The 15,690-nt window shown below is 48.1% G+C and overlaps 1 protein-coding gene across 3 annotated transcripts in view; it reads left to right on the top strand.

Annotated features, from left to right (window-relative positions):
- LOC110530728 (WD repeat-containing protein 47) overlaps positions 1–15,690 on the top strand; it is a 35,253-nt gene that overhangs the window by 17,710 nt on the left and 1,853 nt on the right. For 2 of the 3 annotated variants that reach the window (XM_036986413.2, XM_036986414.2), the window contains exons 9-16: positions 2,278–2,471; positions 4,858–5,127; positions 7,781–7,850; positions 10,754–10,914; positions 11,079–11,251; positions 11,432–11,602; positions 11,753–11,884; positions 11,962–12,180. In XM_036986413.2, coding sequence (XP_036842308.2) covers positions 2,278–2,471; positions 4,858–5,127; positions 7,781–7,850; positions 10,754–10,914; positions 11,079–11,251; positions 11,432–11,602; positions 11,753–11,884; positions 11,962–12,180 — 1,390 coding nt within the window. Of the gene's footprint in view, positions 1–2,277; positions 2,472–4,857; positions 6,675–7,077; positions 7,851–10,753; positions 10,915–11,078; positions 11,252–11,431; positions 11,603–11,752; positions 11,885–11,961; positions 12,181–15,690 lie in introns of all 3 variants that reach the window. The other variant, XR_016482664.1, reaches the window with a different exon arrangement.

Genomic DNA, 15,690 nt, shown 5'->3' with positions numbered 1-15,690 from the left:
CCGCCTCTCTCCCTCCTCTTGGTTGTGCTGCTAGCCTGGCCCCCTCCTTCTCTCCCTCCTCTTGTTTGTGCTGCTAGCCTGGCCCCCGCCTCTCTCCCTCCTCTTGGTTGTGCTGCTAGCCTGGCCCCCTCCTTCTCTCCCTCCTCTTGGTTGTGCTGCTAGCCTGGCCCCCGCCTCTCTCCCTCCTCTTGGTTGTGCTGCTAGCCTGGCCCCCGCCTCTCTCCCTCCTCTTGGTTGTGCTGCTAGCTTGGCCCCCGCCTCTCTCCCTCCTCTTGGTTGTGCTGCTAGCCTGGCCCCCGCCTCTCTCCCTCCTCTTGGTTGTGCTGCTAGCCTGGCCCCCGCCTCTCTCCCTCCTCTTGGTTGTGCTGCTAGCCTGGCCCCCGCCTCTCTCCCTCCTCTTGGTTGTGCTGCTAGCCTGGCCCCCGCCTCTCTCCCTCCTCTTGGTTGTGCTGCTAGCCTGGCCCCCTCCTTCTCTCCCTCCTCTTGGTTGTGCTGCTAGCCTGGCCCCCGCCTCTCTCCCTCCTCTTGTTTGTGCTGCTAGCCTGGCCCCCGCCTCTCTCCCTCCTCTTGGTTGTGCTGCTAGCCTGGCCCCCGCCTCTCTCCCTCCTCTTGTTTGTGCTGCTAGCCTGGCCCCCGCCTCTCTCCCTCCTCTCGGTTGTGCTGCTAGCCTGGCCCCCGCCTCTCTCCCTCCTCTTGTTTGTGCTGCTAGCCTGGCCCCCGCCTCTCTCCCTCCTCTTGGTTGTGCTGCTAGCCTGGCCCCCGCCTCTCTCCCTCCTCTTGTTTGTGCTGCTAGCCTGGCCCCCTCCTCTCTCCCTCCTCTCGGTTGTGCTGCTAGCCTGGCCCCCTCCTTCTCTCCCTCCTCTTGGTTGTGCTGCTAGCCTGGCCCCCTCCTTCTCTCCCTCCTCTTGGTTGTGCTGCTAGCCTGGCCCCCGCCTCTCTCCCTCCTCTTGGTTGTGCTGCTAGCCTGGCCCCCGCCTTCTCTCCCTCCTCTTGGTTGTGCTGCTAGCCTGGCCCCCGCCTCTCTCCCTCCTCTTGGTTGTGCTGCTAGCCTGGCCCCCTCCTTCTCTCCCTCCTCTTGGTTGTGCTGCTAGCCTGGCCCCCGCCTCTCTCCCTCCTCTTGTTTGTGCTGCTAGCCTGGCCCCCTCCTTCTCTCCCTCCTCTTGTTTGTGCTGCTAGCCTGGCCCCCTCCTTCTCTCCCTCCTCTTGTTTGTGCTGCTAGCCTGGCCCCCTCCTTCTCTCCCTCCTCTTGGTTGTGCTGCTAGCCTGGCCCCCTCCTTCTCTCCCTCCTCTTGTTTGTGCTGCTAGCCTGGCCCCCTCCTTCTCTCCCTCCTCTTGGTTGTGCTGCTAGCCTGGCCCCCGCCTCTCTCCCTCCTCTTGGTTGTGCTGCTAGCCTGGCCCCCTCCTTCTCTCCCTCCTCTTGGTTGTGCTGCTAGCCTGGCCCCCGCCTCTCTCCCTCCTCTTGGTTGTGCTGCTAGCCTGGCCCCCTCCTTCTCTCCCTCCTCTTGGTTGTGCTGCTAGCCTGGCCCCCGCCTCTCTCCCTCCTCTTGGTTGTGCTGCTAGCCTGGCCCCCTCCTTCTCTCCCTCCTCTTGTTTGTGCTGCTAGCCTGGCCCCCTCCTTCTCTCCCTCCTCTTGTTTGTGCTGCTAGCCTGGCCCCCGCCTCTCTCCCTCCTCTTGGTTGTGCTGCTAGCCTGGCCCCCTCCTTCTCTCCCTCCTCTTGGTTGTGCTGCTAGCCTGGCCCCCGCCTCTCTCCCTCCTCTTGGTTGTGCTGCTAGCCTGGCCCCCGCCTCTCTCCCTCCTCTTGGTTGTGCTGCTAGCCTGGCCCCCGCCTCTCTCCCTCCTCTTGGTTGTGCTGCTAGCCTGGCCCCCTCCTTCTCTCCCTCCTCTTGGTTGTGCTGCTAGCCTGGCCCCCGCCTCTCTCCCTCCTCTTGTTTGTGCTGCTAGCCTGGCCCCCGCCTCTCTCCCTCCTCTTGGTTGTGCTGCTAGCCTGGCCCCCTCCTTCTCTCCCTCCTCTTGGTTGTGCTGCTAGCCTGGCCCCCTCCTTCTCTCCCTCCTCTTGGTTGTGCTGCTAGCCTGGCCCCCGGTCGACATGTTAAGTTAATGCCCATCTGAAAGCAGAGGGTACAGTAGAGGAAGTAATGACATCCTTTTCCTCTCTCTGAAGGGGTGTGCCGTCCCTTCTGGCTTTGAATGTGAAAGGCTCTATGTAAGAAGTTGGCTGTACTTCCAACAGTTGAGAATTTGGTTTGTTGTTTAATAAATGTGTTTTACCACCTTAGTTGCGTGACTCGACAGAGAAGTTTGAAGAGTTCTACCGCCAGCGTTTGAGGGTCCAGCAGCACCTGGAACAGAAGCAGCAGCAGAGACAACTCTACCAGCAGATGCTGCTGGAGGGAGGGGTACAACACAGTGACCAGCCAGCCCCCGGGACAGACGCCATGCAGCACAGCCTCACTGAGAAGTTCCTCAACAGGTTAGACGTACACACAGCACAGGACTTCAGTTCCCTAATAGGTCAGGTATTCATTCACCCATCACAGTTCTGCTTGATAATGATTTGATGAGTTGATTTCCAGTTTGACTCTCCTTGTCTTGGACTGTTCCCTCTGCTACAGACCTCAGATGTTACATTATGTAATGAACTAGTTCTTCCTGCACCTAATGGATGGAATAAGGGTTTCTCTGTTGTTGAACATTTCGTTTAAATCAAGCACTCCTCACTCTTTGGAAAAGAAAAACAAACTACACTTGTCAGACTTAGACGGTACAGCCTTCCCTGTACAACTCATGGAGAGACACTGACGTTATATCTAAACATTCAGGACAGGCTGGGTTCAGCATGATTTAAAACATATGGGAACATTGAGTCTACTTAGAAGAACAGAAAGGACATTCTAATGATGTCATTATGCCCTGCCCTTCTAAATAATACAGGGGGAGGGTTGGAGGGGGAAGGGGAGGGGAAGGGTTAGAGGGGGGAGGGTTGAATGGGAAGAGGGAGGATTGCAGGGTGAGGGATGGAGGGGAAGGGGGGGGTTGGAGGGGAGGAGGGGGAGGGATGAAGGGAGGAGAGGGATCAAAAGCTCTTTGTCCAACTGATGCACACCACAGTCTAGAAGGGAGAGTATGGCCTGACCCTATGATGTCATCTCTATCAAAGACTATATACAGTATCAGTAGACAGATTCTATTTCCTGTGGCTGATGTCATAGAGCCCCTATCTAGGATTGTATATCTATGGTAAAAACACAATGTTAATGAGAGTCCAGCCTGGAGAATGGTCCCCCGTTGGACTGTTGTAATTGTCCTATTCCACAACATGTTTCCTGCTGTTTAGAGAGAGACGTGTTCTTCCACTAACAGGCTCTGAAAGGGGAGGTTGGATTGTGTGTGTGGGGAAGGTGGTCTCAGGGGTGTTGTTGCGGGTGGTTGTCTATGGGTAGGTGGTTCTCTATGGGTGGTTGTCTATGGGGTGCGTATAATGGAACTTAGTACGGCGCCCCAGATGGGGCAGGGAGTTGGGCTGGGGAGAGGTGGGGGGGGGGGGGGGGGGTTGCTTGTGGCTTCCTCCACCCCACCTCTCCCCAGCCCAACTCCCAGGCACACCCTGCCCCATCTGGGGCTCCGTACTAAGTTCCATTATACACCCCATCATTACACACCCCATAGACAACCTCCTACCCATAGACAACCACCCGCAACAACACCCCTGAGACCACCTTCCCCAAACCAAACTCCACACACACAAATACATTAACACTAATGCTCCCCTGTTCTTTATGAAGTGTCTTTAGTACCCTGAGCACCAGCTGCTCCTGTGGTGCCTGGAACCAAACAATCATTATCTAACTATGCTCTCTGTCTGTGTGTCTGGAGCCAGACTGTCATTATCTAACTATGCTCTCTGTCTGGAGCCAGACTGTCATTATCTAACTATGCTCTCTGTCTGGAGCCAGACTGTCATTATCTAACTATGCTCTCTGCCTGTGTGTCTGGAGCCAGACTGTCATTATCTAACTATGCTCTCTGCCTGTGTGTCTGGAGCCAGACTATCATTATCTAACTATGCTCTCTGTCTGGAGCTAGACTGTCATTATCTAACTATGCTCTCTGCCTGTGTGTCTGGAGCCAGACTCTCATTATCTAACTATGCTCTCTGTCTGGAGCCAGACTGTCATTATCTAACTATGCTCTCTGCCTGTGTGTCTGGAGCCAGACTGTCATTATCTAACTATGCTCTCTGTCTGTGTGTCTGGAGCCAGACTATCATTATCTAACTATGCTCTCTGTCTGTGTGTCTGGAGCCAGACTATCATTATCTAACTATGCTCTCTGTCTGGAGCCAGACTATCATTATCTAACTATGCTCTCTGTCTGGAGCCAGACTATCATTATCTAACTATGCTCTCTGTCTGGAGCCAGACTATCATTATCTAACTATGCTCTCTGTCTGTGTTTCTGGAGCCAGACTGTCATGATCTAACTATGCTCTCTGCCTGTGTGTCTGGAGCCAGACTGTCATTATCTAACTATGCTCTCTGTCTGTGTGTCTGGAGCCAGACTATCATTATCTAACTATGCTCTCTGTCATTATCTAACTATGCTCTCTGCCTGTGTGTCTGGAGCCAGACTGTCATTATCTAACTATGCTCTCTGTCTGTGTGTCTGGAGCCAGACTATCATTATCTAACTATGCTCTCTGTCTGTGTCTGGAGCCAGACTGTCATTATCTAACTATGCTGACATCAGAGAGTGACATTTACATGAATTACATTAGTAAAGAGACATGACACAAGACCGCAGAGATTACACCTGTGTGTGTGTGTGTGTGTGTTACCCGGTGTGTTCTGTCTACCCAGGTCTATTCAGAAGCTGGAGGAGTTGAATTTAGGGATGGAGAGTCTAGGGGAGGAGGTCCAGTCTCTGTCCCAGCAGTGTAACGGCACAGGCCCGACCCCCGAGAACAACAACAACGGTGACCCCGCAGGCCTGACCCCTGACCCCACTGTGACCCTGACCCCCGAGCAGGGCCGCCCTCAGGGAGGAGGGGTGGTCAGCAGCACCCCACAACGCCCCGCAGGGGGACGGGAGGTGCCCCCACCTAATGAATCCCCCGTGGTCTCCCAGAGGTGAGATACGTGTGTGTGTGTGTGTGAGGGGCGGTGGAGTGTGTCTGTGGGTGGGGTGTCTATATGGCGAGTGTATATATACATGTGTTTTTCTTTGTGTACATGGCAGGGTTTCTGTTAGGAACATTTGGCACTGGGCCCAGTGACCGGCAAGACTTTTATTTACCAGACGTGAGAAATTCATATGTATTGGCTGCATAATGCGTTAGTCCACCCACTGTAAACTCAATCACATTATTATTATTATTATTATAATTCATCTGAACAGAATATAAATTGGCCTGTAAAGTTGTAATACAACAATGTTCTTATACCAACGACAGGTTTTATTGTAAAGCATTACACTGCCTGTTGTATCTTCCTCCCTGCTGGAAATCAGAAATGAATATCATGAAGAAACACAATTCAGCCTAGAAGGACAAGTCGCCTTCACATTAATTAAACACAATATGTACTATTGCATATCATTTGTGAACGACCTGTCCTATAGGCTGTTTGAATGAACATTTTAATTAATAAATAACAAAGCACAGCTGTTTTCAAATCAAATCGAGGTCTCTCTAATTTAATTTAGCCTAGTCATGAGCATTTGAAAGAGGCCTAATAAATAACAACTGGGGAGAGGTGTTGGAGGAACACCAGGGCCGGTCTGCCCCAGTCCCACTGCCATTCAGCACCACAGCAGGGGAAAGAGGCCTAATAAATAACTGGGGAGAGGTGTTGGAGGAACACCAGGGCCGGTCTGCCCCAGTCCCACTGCCATTCAGCACCACAGCAGGGGAAAGAGGCCTAATAAATAACAACTGGGGAGAGGTGTTGGAGGAACACCAGGGCCATTCAGCACCACAGCAGGGGAAAGAGGCCTAATAAATAACAACTGGGGAGAGGTGTTGGAGGAACACCAGGGCCAGTCTGCCCCAGTCCCACTGCCATTCAGCACCACAGCAGGGGAAAGAGGCCTAATAAATAACAACTGGGGAGAGGTGTTGGAGGAACACCAGGGCCGGTCTGCCCCAGTCCCACTGCCATTCAGCACCACAGCAGGGGAAAGAGGCCTAATAAATAACAACTGGGGAGAGGTGTTGGAGGAACACCAGGGCCAGTCTGCCCCAGTCCCACTGCCATTCAGCACCACAGCAGGGGAAAGAGGCCTAATAAATAACAACTGGGGAGAGGTGTTGGAGGAACACCAGGGCCGGTCTGCCCCAGTCCCACTGCCATTCAGCACCACAGCAGGGGAAAGAGGCCTAATAAATAACAACTGGGGAGAGGTGTTGGAGGAACACCAGGGCCGGTCTGCCCCAGTCCCACTGCCATTCAGCACCACAGCAGGGGAAAGAGGCCTAATAAATAACAACTGGGGAGAGGTGTTGGAGGAACACCAGGGCCGGTCTGCCCCAGTCCCACTGCCATTCAGCACCACAGCAGGGGAAAGAGGCCTAATAAATAACTGGGGAGAGGTGTTGGAGGAACACCAGGGCCAGTCTGCCCCAGTCCCACTGCCATTCAGCACCACAGCAGGGGAAAGAGGCCACAAAAGGAGGAAGGTATAAAACTAATGTTGGACAGTCACATTTCATATGTAAATAAATTAATTAAGGCTGGTTCATTGATATCAATCTTATTTTACAACGCTCCAGTGAAACGAGGCCCACGCCATGCATTTATGAAAGCGCTTGTTTCCAGAGATCAAATGATCTCTCTTTACAGTTCTACTGGATGATAATAAATTGTTTATTATCATTTGACCTATCTTGGGGTCGTGACTCACATACGTGGCTTATTGAAAACTACTCTGTTTCCTACTATAGACAGTTGGCTGCCTAGTGATTGCAACATTTTAACTGATGTGAATAGTTGTCAACGATGTTTAGTTTAAGTGTCACTGAATAAACTCAACTGAAATGCACATGATCCACATCATTACTCTAGTCTATCAATCCATTCCAGGTCGTTATACTAGACATGACAGAGGGGTGGCAGCAGACGTGCTAGGACAGGCCTGACCAACACAATAATATGCCTCTAACTTAGTTGGGTGTGCGGTGGACCTTGGCCTGCTGCTGTTGGAAAGTAAAACTTGTCCAACTCCTTGGAGCAGCTTGATGCACATCAGCCTCATTACTTTGTCCTCAAGAAGGCGGCCATCTTGAGGCCATCTTTACTCTGTTTTTGGAGAAAGAATCCCCTCTCTGCGGGAACACTGGAACTGGGGATAATCTACACAATCTTCGTAAAGTTTGCCCAGTCGAGGGACACTTAGCTGAAGTCTCTTATGAGGACCTTGTGTCTTTAAAGGGAATAACAATAGAAACACACGCCTACACTAATGTCCCAGCAGCTTCAGGATTTAAACATTTTCATTGTTCTCCAATGACGGCCTACCAGAAAACAGTGGTTAACTGCCTTGTTCAGGGACTCAATCCAAAAACCTTTCGGTTACCTGCCTCCCACTGATTTATTATCCTATGAAGTATATTTGCCTTTAAATTTGGAGCACATCCACCGGTATTGAATGAAAACATTATTTTGTAATGGCCGGCAACAAGTTCTACACTTATCAGCCAAAGGCAGGCATTTGCCTGCTCACGGAAACCATGGTACAGGGTATGCACAGAGCAATGTACTCATGCTATATCTGTGTGTGTTCTAGTCCCCAGAAAGTAGCTGGACAGACCTCTGGATTAGATGACTCACCAGGAGCCCTGACCCGGAGTAAAGAGGTAAGTTATCTTTCTCTCACATACAGTCTCCACTCCCACTGTAGGCTTAGCAGGACATGAATCTCTCTCTGGGATGGGATAGGGTGGGGGGAGAGGCATCCTGTATCCACTATGATGTCATGCACAGTAACCCTGGATTATACTCTGAGGAGTGGAGATTTAATCCATTAGATTCCAGTTAAATCAGCAGTGATAAAGGCTGTTGGCTCTATTTCAGAATCATGAATAGCATAAGGCCTAGAAGATCAACACAGATTATACTGGTAATTACAGAGCCTTCAGAAAGTATTCACACCCCTTGACCTTTTCCACGTTTGGTTGTTACAGCCTGAATTTAAAATGGATTAAATGTAGATTGTTTTGGTTCACTGGCTTACACACAATACCCCAAAAAGTCAGTGGAATTGAACAATTTGATCAACATGATTTTTAAATGACTACCTCATCGCTGTACCCCACACACATCTGTAAGGTCCCTCAGTTGAGCAGTGAATTTCAAACACAGATTCAACCACAAAGACCAGGGAGGGTTTCCAATGCTTCACAAGGAAGGGCACCTATTGGTAGATGGGTAAAAAATGTTTACAGACATCGAATATCCCTTTGAGCATGGTGAAGTTATTAATTACACTTGGGATGGTGTATCAGTACACCCAGTCACTACAAAGATACAGGCGTCCTTCCTAACTCAGTTGCCGGAAATGATTGACAATAACCTTAAAACACAAGGCCAAATCTACACTGGAGTTGCGGCCCAAGTTAGTGTTGACTTAAATCTACGGCAAGATGCAAATGGTTGTCTAGAAGTGATAAACAACCAATTTGACAGTGCTTAAATTAATTTAGAAAATAATAATGGGTAAATGTTGCACAATCCAGGTGTGGAAAGCTCTTAGACACTTACAGCTGTAATCACTGCCAAATGTGCTTCTACAAAGTATTGACTCATTGCATTTCATTTTCAATCGATTAGCTGACATGTCTAAAAACATGTGTTCACTTTGTCATTGTGTAGATTAATGAGGAAAATGATTTATTTAACCCGTTTGAATTCAGGCTGTAACACAACATGTGAAAGTCGAGGGGTATGAATACCTTCTGAAGACACTGTTAAACCCATAGTGCATTTTGAAAGTATTCAGACCCCTTGACTTTTTCCACATGGATACTGATATGGGAATTTCATAATTCCTGTGTGTGTTTATTAACCAATTCAATTTGAAATCACTCTGTTTCTAAAGATTTGTAAGATCCTTATTTGCATAAAATAGACAGACCAGTCTTATTAAAATTAGATAATAGTATTTATTCTCGGAGTGCGCTCCCATGGAACCATGTACAACAGTTTATATACAAAAATATGACGTCATTGGTTATAGAATGAATCTCCTCCTCTCGACCAAGACAAAGCAGGGTCAAAAGTTTATTCCAACCCACTAGCGCACACTTCAGACACACACGATATATCAAGATTATCTTCTGAAGTCTCACCATTTTCTATCACTAGCAGACAGTTCCAGATAAGGGAAAACCTAGGCTCTCGTTGTCTTATCTAAACGCCCCAGAGATAAAGTTGAGTCGGTTCAAACATAGGTTAATGATCCTTTTTGCTTACTTAAAACCCACAATCCATTTCCTCCCCAACCTAGCTGGAATGGTGTTTATTATGTTTAATTACTCCTTGTTCATGCTACATAATCGCTTATGAATTCATATTATTAATCAGATATAATAACAGGGTAGAGTTTAATTATAGTTCTATTTAAATGTAGATATTGTTTATTCATAAAATTCCTATCAGGTACATTACAGCCTTATTCTAAAATGGATTAAATAAAACTATTTCCTCAGCATTCTACAAACAATACCCCATAATAACAAAGCGAAAACAGGTTTAGAAATATTTGCAAATGTATTAAAATCAAAAAACATCCCTTATTTACATAAGTATTCAGACGCTATGAGACTCGAAACTGAGCTCAGGTGCATCCTGTTACCATTGATCATCCTTGATTTTTCTGCAACTTGGAGTCCACCTGTGGTAAATTAAATTGGTTGGACATGATTTAGAAAGGCTCCTATCTATATAAGGTCCCACAGTTAACAGTGCATGTCAGAGCAGAAACCAAGTCATGAGGTGGAAGGAATTGTCCGTAGAGCCCCGAGACAGGATTGTGTCCAGGCACAGACCTGGGGAAGGAAACCAAAACATTTCTGCAGCATTGAAGGTCCCTATCATTCTTAAATGGAAGACGTTTGGAACCACCTGAGCAATCAGGGGAGAAGGGCCTTGGTCTGGAAGGTGACCAGGAACCAGATGGTCACACAGAGAGCTCTAGAGTTCCTCTGTGGAGATGGGAGAACCTTCCAGAAGGACAACCATCTCTGCAGCTCTCTACCATAAAGGCCTTTATGGTAGAGTGGCCAGATAGAAGCTACTCCTCAGTAAAACAGCTGCTTGGAGTTTGCCAAAAGGCACCTTAAGACTCTGACCATGAGAAACAAGATTCTCTGGTCTAATGAAACCAAGATTGAACTCTTTGGCCTGAATGCCAAGCGTCACGTCTGGAGGAAACCTGGCACCATCCCTACGGTGCCGCATGGTGGTGGGAGCATCATGATGAGGGGATGTTTTTCAGCAGCAGGGACTGGGAGACTAGTCAGGATCGAGGGAAAGATGAACGGAGCAAAGTACAGGGATCCTTGATGAAAACCTGCTCCAGAGTGCTCAGGACCTCAGACTGGGGGCGAAGGTTAACCTAACAGGACAACAACCCTATGCAAACAGCCAAGACAACGCAGGAGTGGCTTCGGAACAAGTCTCTGAATGTCCTTGAGTGGCCCGGACTTGAATGAACTTGAATTTTAATTCTGGTCTCTGATGTTCATTTTGTGTGTTGCAGGGGGACAAGGCCAAGCCCCTGTTTGTAGCTGTGAATACCCTGGAAGACACTCAGGCAGTGCGCGCTGTAGCCTTCCACCCCACGGGAGCGCTATACGCCGTGGGCTCCAACTCTAAGACGCTACGCGTGTGTGCCTACCCAAACACACCACTGGACACCAGGTAATACACACACACACACACACACACGAGGGACAGACACACAGCCTAATCATTCCTGAAATGATTTATCTACTGTTCAACTACTTTGAGCTATTCTGCTGTTAAGAGACTACAATTTAGCCCTCTCTCTCTCTCTCTCTCTCTCTCCCCCTCCCCTCCCTCAGTGGGGTATCAGGTATGACCAAGCAGCCGGAGGTTTGTTTTAAGAGGAATAAGCACCATAAGGGTTCCATCTACTGTGTGGCCTGGAGTCACTGTGGACAGCTGCTAGCCACTGGCTCCAACGACAAATATGTCAAAGTCCTGCCCTTTAGCTCAGAGACCTGCAACGCCACAGGTAAACTCAATACAAGGGTTGGGAGGCTATTCCATCTTACATACACTCTATACACAGATTAGGATCATTTCCATTTAATTCATCTCCTGAAATGAAACTTGCAGTTGTCTTATTTTCTCTTCGAACTCTTTTAGTTTGTTTTCATCTTACTCCCACTCTCTGTTTCTGTCCCTCTCTCAGGTCCAGACCTGGAGTTCAGTATGCACGACGGTACCATCAGAGACCTGGCGTTCATGGAGGGACCAGAAAGTGGAGGGGCCATTCTGATCAGCGCCGGAGCTGGAGACTGTAACATCTACACCACTGACTGTCAGAGAGGACAGGGCTTACACGCTCTCAGTGGACACACAGGTACACACACACACACACTAATTTGCTCCACAGTACTCATTTACACACACTCATGTACTACTTACTTAATCATATCATATTTCCTATATGGAAATGAAAGGCCTCCACAAGAGAGCGACGTGAGCTGATGATCTGTGCCTTCATCCTCAGGTCATATCCTGTCTCTGTATACGTGGGGAGGGTGGATGATTGCGTCAGGCTCTCAGGACAAGACTGTGAGGTTCTGGGACCTGAGAGTACCGAGCTGCGTTAGAGTGGTGGGCACTGCCTTTCATGGATCAGGTGAGTACTGCTACCACACACACACACACACACGTGTTTCTTTGAATCGCTTACATATGTCTCTCTCGTCCTCTCAGGCAGTCCTGTTGCCTCGGTAGCGGTGGACCCTAGCGGTCGTCTCCTAGCGACGGGCCAGGAGGACAGCGGCTGTATGCTTTATGACATCAGAGGGGGACGCATGGTGCAGACATACCGGCCCCACTCCAGTGATGTGCGCTCCGTTAGGTTCTCCCCCGGGGCACACTACCTGCTCACTGGTTCCTACGACACCAAGGTCATGATCAGCAACCTGCAAGGTAAGGAAGACATCTAGTGGCTACGTCTGAAATGGATTCTATTTTCTATGCACAGTTCGAAACATCATCAAGCTACACACAATGACAAAGCAAAACAAATACGGAAATATCTCATTTACATAAGTATTCAGACCATTTACTCAGTACTGTGCTGAAGCACCTTTGGCAGCGATTACAGCCTTGAGTCTTCTTGGGTATGACGCTACAAGCTTGGCACACCTGTATTTGGGGAGTTACTCCCATTCTTCTCTGCAGATCCTCTCAAGCTCTGTCAGGTTGGATGGGGAGTGTTGCTGCACAGCTGTTTTCAGGTCTCTCCAAAGATGTTCGATCGGGTTCAAGTCCGGGCTCTTGCTGGGCCACTCAAGAACATTCAAAGATTTGACACTAGGCCACTCCTGTGTTGTCTTGGCTGTGTGCTTGGGTCGTTGTCCTGTTGGAAGGTGAACCTTCGCCCCAGTCGTAGGTCCTGAGTGCTCTGGAGCAGGTTTTCATCAAGGATCACTCTGTACTTTGCTCTGTTCACCTTTCCCTCGATCCTGACTAGTCTCCCAGTCCTTGCCGCTGAAAAACATCCCCACAGCATGATGCTGCCACCACCATGCTTCACCGTAAGGATGGTGCCAGGTTTCTTCCAGATGTGACGCTTGGCATTCAGGCCAAAGAGTTCAATCTTGGTTTCATCAGACCAGAGAATCTTATTTCTCATGGTCTGAGAGTCCTTCAGATGCCTTTTGGCAAACTCCAAGCGGGCTGTCATGTGCCTTTTACCGAGGAGTGGCTTCCGTCTGGCCACTCTACCATAAAGGCCTGATTGGTGGAGAGCTGCAGAGGTGGTTGTCCTTCTGGAAGGTTCTACCATCTCTACAGAGGAACTCTACAGTCGTGGCCAAAGGTTTTGAGAATGACACAAATATTAATTTTCACAACGTCTGCTGCCTCAGTTTGTATATCCTCTAGAATGTTATGAAGAGTGATCAGGTGAATTGCAATTAATTGCAAAGTCCCTCTTTGCCATGCAAATGAACTGAATCACAAAAAAAAACATTTCCACTGCATTTCAGCCCTGCCACAAAAGGACCAGCTGACATGTCAGTGATTATCTCGTTAACACAGGTGTGAGTGTTGACGAGGACAAGGCTGGAGATCACTCTGTCATGCTGATTGAGATCGAATAACAGACTGGAAGCTTCAAAAGGAGGGTGGTGCTTGCAATCATTGTTCTTCCTCTGTCAATCATGGTTACCTGCAAGGAAACACGTGCTGTCATCATTGCTTTGCACAAAAAGGGCTTCAAAGGCAAGGATATTGCTGCCAGTAAGATTGCACCTAAATCAACCATTTATCGGATCATCAAGACTTTCCAGGACAGCGGTTCAATTGTTGTGAAGAATGCTTCAGGGCGCCCAAGAAAGTCCAGCAAGCGACATAACCGTCTCCTAAAGTTGATTCAGCTGCGGTATTGGGGCACCACCAGTACAGAGCTTGCTCAGGAATGGCAGCAGGCAGGTGTGAGTGCATCTGCACGCACAGTGAGGTGAAGACTTTTGGAGGATGGCCTGGTGTCAAGAAGGGCAGCAAAGAAGCCACTTCTCTCCAGGAAAAACATCAGGGACAGGCTGATATTCTGCAAAAGGTACAGGGATTGGACTGCTGAGGACTGGGGTAAAGTAATTTTCTCTGATGAATCCCCTTTCTGATTGTTTTGGGCATCTGTAAAAAAGCTTGTCCGGAGAAGACAAAGTGAGCGCTACCATCAGTCCTGTGTCATGCCAACAGTAAAGCATCCTGAGACCATTCATGTGTGGGGTTGCTTCTCAACCAAGGGAGTGGGCTCACTCACAATTTTGTCTAAGAACACAGCCATGAATAAAGAATGGTACCAACACATCCTCCGAGAGCAACTTCTCCCAACCATCCAGGAACAGTTTGGTGACGAACAATGCCTTTTCCAGCATGATGGAGCACCTTGCCATAAGGCAAAAGTGATAACTAAGTGGCTCGGGGAACAAAACATTGATATTTTGGATCCATGGCCAGGAAACTCCCCAGACCTTAATCCCATTGAGAACTTGTGGTCAATCCTCAAGAGGTGGGTGGACAAACAAAACCCCACAAATTTGGACAAACTCCAAGCATTGATTATGCAAGAATGGGCTGTCATCAGTCAGGATGTGGCCCAGAAGTTAATTGACAGCATGCCAGGGTGGATTGCAGAGGTCTTGAAAAAGGGTCAACACTGCAAATATTGACTCTTTGCATCGACTTCATGTAATTGTCAATAAAAGCCTTTGACACTTATGAAATGCTTGTAATTATACATCAGTATTCCATAGTAACATCTGACAAAAATATCTAAAAGACACTGAAGCAACAAACGTTGTGGAAATTAATATTTGTCATTCTCAAAACTTTTGGCCACAACTGTAGAGCTCTGTCAGTGACCATCGGGTTCTTGGTCACCTCCCGGACCAAGGCCCTTCTCCCCCGATTGCTCAGTGTGGCCGGCCGGCCAGCTCTAGGAATACACTTGGTGGTTCCAAACTTTTTCCATTTAGGAATGATGGTCACTGTGTTCTTGGGGACCATCAATGTACCTTTCCCCAGATCTGTGCCTCGACACAATCCTGTCTTGGGAGCTCTACGGACAAAACCCTTCGACCTCATGACTTGGTTTTTCTCTGACATGCACTGTCAACTGTTGGACCTTTATATAGACAGTTGTGTGCCTTTCCAAATCATGTCCAATCAATTGAATTTACCACCGGTGGACTCTAATCAAGTTGTGTAAACATCATGGATGATCAATTTCTAGTCTCATAACAAATGGTCTTACACCACTGCTACTCAATCTATGCATAGTCACTAACTCTACATGTACATATTACCTCGACACTGGTGCCCCCGCACATCGACTCTAACGGTACCCCCTGTATATAGTCTCGCTATTGTTATTTTACTGCTGCTCTTTAACTACTTGTTACTTTTAGTTTTTAAACTACATTGTTGGTTAGGGGCTTGTAAGTAAGCATTTCACTGTAAGGTCGACTACACCTGTTGTATTCAGCGCATATGGCTAATAACATTTGATTTGAATACTTGTGTAAATAAGATATTTCATAAATTTCTAAAAACCTGTTTTCGCTTTGTATTATAGGTTATTGTGTGTAGATTTGATGAAAACATTATTTTTTAATCCATTTTGAATTTAGGCTGTAACGCCACAAAATGTGGAGTAAGTCAAGGGGTATGAATACTTTCTGAAGGCACTGTAGTGCACTACTTTCAACCAGGGCCCATAGATCTCTGGTCAAAAGCAATGCATTATGTAGGGACTAGGATGGCATTTCAGACAGTCACTAAATAGTCTGGTGATGGTTGTTGTTCAACTGTTGTGTGTTGGCAGTCTGACAGTGTTGTGTGTGATTTGTTGGTCTAATAATAAAGCAAAAAAAAAATAGACGCATTTATTTGGTTTAGCTGCTTTCAATGACTTATGAGGAATCATTA

Source organism: Oncorhynchus mykiss, chromosome 8 (assembly GCF_057628025.1).
Source record: "Oncorhynchus mykiss isolate SJ-2025 chromosome 8, ASM5762802v1, whole genome shotgun sequence".
Taxonomy (NCBI): Eukaryota; Metazoa; Chordata; class Actinopteri; order Salmoniformes; family Salmonidae; genus Oncorhynchus; species Oncorhynchus mykiss.
Note: the sequence above shows the minus strand (reverse complement) of the source record. Positions and strands in the feature narration are given on the sequence as shown.